Source organism: Nicotiana attenuata, chromosome 2, assembly GCF_001879085.1.
Source record: "Nicotiana attenuata strain UT chromosome 2, NIATTr2, whole genome shotgun sequence".
Taxonomy (NCBI): Eukaryota; Viridiplantae; Streptophyta; class Magnoliopsida; order Solanales; family Solanaceae; genus Nicotiana; species Nicotiana attenuata.
Window position 1 is genome coordinate 74,898,799 of NC_031990.1, and position 5,442 is coordinate 74,904,240.

At 37.1% G+C, this 5,442-nt stretch overlaps 1 protein-coding gene across 1 annotated transcript; it reads right to left on the reverse strand.

Annotated features, from left to right (window-relative positions):
* Positions 2,568 to 4,991, reverse strand: LOC109212800. Its single transcript, XM_019376484.1, has 3 exons — positions 4,418 to 4,991; positions 3,396 to 3,563; positions 2,568 to 2,874 (listed from the first exon to the last, which is right to left on the reverse strand). The coding sequence occupies exons 1-3, from the start codon at positions 4,901 to 4,903 to the stop codon at positions 2,668 to 2,670; spliced, it is 861 nt and encodes a 286-aa protein (XP_019232029.1). The 5' UTR covers positions 4,904 to 4,991; the 3' UTR covers positions 2,568 to 2,667.

Sequence of the window (5,442 nt, forward strand, 5' to 3'; positions counted from 1 at the left end):
CTAATTTATAGAACCTCTAACCCTTGTATAGGAATGGGAATATTAGGTAAACACCCACTGTTGTGCCACTCGAACTTCTTTTGAGCCCTTTTTCCCCCACTCCAACAAAAAGACCACTAAGGGGCGCTAATTGCCAATTTGTCATACGTAAATAAAGAAGAGAGCAATATGGAAAGAATCTTATACATTAATTTTTATAGAATATTTGAAAGGGACTCGGACAGCATTTGTGCTCTGCCATGATCCTCTTTTATACCGAATTTCTTGCACTGTTGCTTCGTTATTCTTCTTCTCCTTGTGAATGGTATTATGCTTGTAAAATTAGTATCGGCAACTCATTTTATTTGAAGAAATTCAGAAATAGCCAGATTTACAAATGGTCATTCAAAAATAGTCACAGTTTCAAAAGTTATCGAAATTTAGCCACTTTTCATGTAAAGATAAATCTGAACGAAAACACTGTCCAAAATCCGGTAAATACTCCAGCATAATATACTGGAGTTCAAGCATAAGTATACTGGAACTCCAGTATATTATAATGGAGTTCCAGCATAACTATACTGGAACTCCAGCATATTATAATGGAGTTCCAGCTTAATATACCGGTCCAGTATAATATGTTGGAAGTTCATACACAGGTGCTCCAATCTCCAGTATATTATGCTGGAACTTTTCGCGTGTTGGAGTTCCAGCATAATATGCTGGAAGTTCATAGACAGGTGCACCGATCTCCAGTATATTATGCTGGACCGGTCCCTGTTGCAGCAAAATAGTGGCTATTTTTCAATGACTTTGCAAATGCTGGTTATTTTTGAATGACCGGTCCGAAAACTGGCTAGCTCGTGCTATTTTAACCAATTTATTCTCTTTACTCTTAAGGCCTAAGCTAGAAAAGTTGGTTTGTTTGGAAATTGGGAGTTGCGAGGTTCTTTTATTTAAATAATTCAGTATCCGTAGTCTACTAGTTTGATTATCCTACTTGAAGGAGTAAACCGTTCCCTATCAAGATGTTCTTCATTCTCAAGACTAAATTCTGAAACCTCATATTAAAGATAGAAATATCACAATCACATCACCACCCCTGAGCAAGTAAGAGGGTATATCTCCGTTGGTCCTAACGCAGTACTTTCGCATTAGATAAGTATATACTTTTGACCAAATGCGTGCTGAAGAATAATTGATGGATATATCATTTTGCAGATCACAAGTACATATTCCTTATTCTCGGCGAGGGTGAATATATAATGGCAGTCCTGAGCACATGGAATAAATTAAATGCTCATATTCCCTTCCAAAAGTATATTGCGTTACTAAAGTCAGCAAATAGTAGTAGAGCGGTGCGGAGTAGGGCACTATTCTATAATAAATAGTTAAATACACCAGTTATTTACACCAAACTAAGAAATTAAACCATAGCAATTAAAAATTATGCGAAATATATCACTTAACCATGTTTATATGATAAATGTATATCTGAAACATACACGTCTTGCATATGTTGGTTTGATGTAAACACTGACTACCAGAAATTTAGAAATTATCTTGCGAATGTGTGGGGACTATTCCATTGAGAAATTGCACGTTTGACATTTTCGGCAATTACGATGCCCATCCCTTCCAGATTGAGATTCACAAGAAGAATGTTCGTAATGCAACTAATGAATGAGCAAACCTTGGAATTAAAGAAATAACCTCCCCTCCCGACACCCCACACACACAAAACAACATTTCTACTACATGTATTTTTTTTTAATTCTATTATACATAGGGGTAGGGGTAGGGAAAATAGAGGAGGAATTACAAGGTGGAGAATCGAACCCTCACCAACAAGGGAAAAGCTAATGTAGCCCAATTGAGCTATGAATATTCTCCTACAACATATATTGAATCGTACATCTGCTCATCTAATCCTTGCAAAGTTTGAGTCTCAATGCAACATGTTCTTTCAATAGTTTCATCATATGTGAAAGTCGGAAAAAATTTACCACATTTCTGTCCCTTTTTAGGCAGTTGCTATCTTCTTTAAACTTTCAATTTCTCCATGGTGTTAAGATGCTCTTGAACCACTACATACTAAAAGATCTCATCCTGGATAGGCGGATAGAATGGAAAAACAATCTTAATAATCGCGCGCGCGCACACACGAGAGTACACTTCCCACGGGATGTGGAGCAAAAAGAAAATGATACGTGATATGGTACTAGTATTTGAGAGATTACTTTCAGCGAAAAATCTAAGGTGAATAATGGAACTCAAGGCAAGATAACAGTTTTGCACATACCAAAAAGAGATCAGATTTTTTAAGGTAGTACGGACACCACTGTACAGCAGAAATTGCTCGCTCACTAGATACATTAGGAATGCAATCAGTAGGATGGAAAATCCTAAGAACTTATGACAATATCTAGGAGACCAGGCAAAATGACAAGAGGGAAAGGGAGAAATGTAAACAGGCCAGACTGAGCAATTTTCCGGGCAACAAAGTCTTTATTTTTAGATCTTATACTCATATTGACCAAAAGATTGAACTACTTTGAACCTATAGTAGTTAATCCACATCATCAAAATGAGTGCACCAAAACAGACGTCGATTTGGTAAAAATTGTATTATGTAGAGGTAATATATACATTGCTTCAGCAATAAATGGTGTAGTAATTAGTTGACAGTTAAGAAGATGATAATGAAGTAAGATATACTTTTTGTGCTTCTTCCCTAACAGACCGCAGGTTGGTTTTTATCTCCTTGCAGAGTCTGCCTTCAATAACCCGCACAGGCAACCAAAGCTTAGGTTCAACATCAACAATGTAGAAGAGAGTTGTATGAAATGGTTGGCCCGCAGAAGAATCATGCTCTTTAACACTACCTGGGTTGCACTGCATGTTTCCGCAATACAAAGAAATATAAGGGTTCTCGAGAAAACTGAATACATAACAAATTGTAAGATGCAATGTGAACTCATGAGTCCACTTCAAAAAGAGAATCAGCTCATAGTTGTAGAATTATTGCAAACGAACTTTAACTCATGGATTCAGAGAGTTGATTTTTCAAGCTTAACTTTTTTCTGATCTTTGTAGTGGTTAGTACCTACATTGCTCGGACTCTCCAATATTGTTGCCGCAACCGTGTCGGATCCTTAAAATATGCACTACTTTCAGAGGATCCGACACGCACCCTACAACATTTTTGAAGAGTCCGAGTAACATAGGTTAGTACTTAGTACAATTATCAGTATGACTTTTATCATTAATTTATCATGCATAACTTAAGACATTCTCGAAAAAGAAAAGATGGGATCTTCGGTTGTTTCAATTTTTATAACCTCACATTGCACGTTTTCCACTGAGTTCTGAATGGCAGAGGAAGGAATAGAAAAAGGGAAGGAAGAATCCACCACCTGTTCGATAGACCATTTCCCTTCAAAAAGTTTGAAGTCACCTTCCACCATCTTAAACTCAATATCACGCCTCTGACCAATGGGGAGATCTTCAAGATCTTTCTCATAACAATCAACGATACCTTTAGCATTAAATTTGAGCCCAAATGCTAAGTCTTGTTCCCCTATCTGTTCAATATTATACAATTTCATTAATATCATACTAATGACATATTAGTATATGTCATGGAAATTCACAAACAAGAGAAAATATAGGCATGTCGTCTTTTGACTGAAAAATTTTTGGATTCAAAATATCAGATAGACCATTCTTAAAATGCGCAAAGTCAAGAAATTCCCATAAGGAGCAGCATGTTGCTATTTTTCAAAAGAAGAAACATTTGATTCACATTCAATTGGATGTAAGGAGCTTTCTTTCACTCTGTTTGAATAATGAGTTTCATATATGCGTGTGCGGGTGTGTGTGATTGACTAGGAATGAACAGTGTGATTCATAACTTAGCCCGATGATAGTGATGAGATGTTAAGTTGTTTCGGAGTTTTTCATGTTTTGAACTTCACAAGAAAAGAGCACCTTTGTACTATTTGACATATTACATGTTGGTGGTAAAAGGTCAAGTTTATGAGATTTTCATCAGGCAATAAGGATTGCAAAGCAACATATACAATTGCCTAAAGGATTTAAGTCGTATACACTGACTGTGTAATGAGGTTTTTTATATCATTAGCGTAATTTAACTGTAGCAGGTAACTTAACATTTATTCTAGCCTGTAGGAGGTTACTTTTTAAGTGACCTGATTGTGTAAATTATTTTATACCAGTGGTACATAGAGCTTAAACTCTTGTCTAAAACATACTTAATGTATGGTCATTTGCAAGCTCAATAGTAATGGTAGCAGCAGCAGCTGTTGTTATTTTTCTTATAAGTCAATAGTTTGAATAATTCTAGAAACTAGTACATCTCTATTCTATAACAATAAATTAAAAAATAAGAAGTTGGAAAGAATTAAAAGGCAATGACCTGAAGAAGTCGGGCGAAATTAGGTTCCTTCTGAAGCAACTGGCTGACGGCAAGACCGGGGATGAAATCAGCTAACCTTTCATAATCAGTGAGGACTTCCCACACGTTCTGCAAGCTAGCGTTCACGGCTATCTTGGATCGAATTCGCCGACGACGTTTCCCAATTACTTCAATCTCAATCTCAACGCCTTCATCGTCATCGTCATCATCATCGTCGTCGCCTCGGTCTCCCGTATCATTGACATTATCATTCCGAGTGTCGCCATCGTCAAAGGTAGCGTTTGACGTGAAAGTAACGAGACGAAATCTTCCAGAGGTTAGGTTAGGGTTTCGGTTAAACCTGAGGCTCAGGGCGGCGGCCGATAATGCAGTGTTGTTGTGGATGTGCCACGTAGCACCAGCTGCTATGGCTTCCTCACGGTACAAAATTGAAGATAGGGGCAGTGAAGAAGAGGTATGACTCTGCCACCACAACTGGACTTGCATTTTGTTTGGATTGGGCCGGCTGGCATCATTCTATTCTATCTTTTTCATCTTCATTTTGTGAATACTCTATTTTTATTTTTATTTTGAACAGTAATAGGATTATGTATTACTACTTAAACAGAGTTAAACATATTACATAGCATAGAATCACCTGAGGTGACATTAGGGTAGGAGCTTGGGTACGTAGACCCTTCGTGCAAAAAGATATTGTCACTTGCAATGTTTTGGTTACCTAGGGTTCTAAGCATATTACAAACATTTATAGGAAGATTTTTTGATAAAATATTATCCCCGATCCTTGGTAAGCATTTTCTCCACAAAAAACGGCGGTGCAGCAAATATCTTAATTTCCCCGGGCAAATATTGTTTGTTTTTTTGATTTTTTGCATCCTTTGCTAACGCATCTGCAATTGCACTCCCTTGCCTAAAATTATGCCGAAGTAGAAGACCCTTCTCCTAGTGCATTAATGACCTGCAATAGTGAATTAGTATGACATGATCGTTCCTAATAGCCTTAATCACTTTTGTGGAGTCTGTTT

Excerpts from the sequence above, each read along its gene's own strand:
- LOC109212800 (XM_019376484.1), bottom strand. The coding sequence starts at position 4,903 with ATGCAAGTCCAGTTGTGGTGGCAGAGTCATACCTCTTCTTCACTGCCC. Across the intron at positions 3,564-4,417 it reads ATTTCGCCCGACTTCTTCAG|ATAGGGGAACAAGACTTAGC; the intron begins GTCATTGCCTTT and ends AATATTGAACAG. Across the intron at positions 2,875-3,395 it reads GGAAATGGTCTATCGAACAG|TGCAACCCAGGTAGTGTTAA; the intron begins GTGGTGGATTCT and ends GGAAACATGCAG.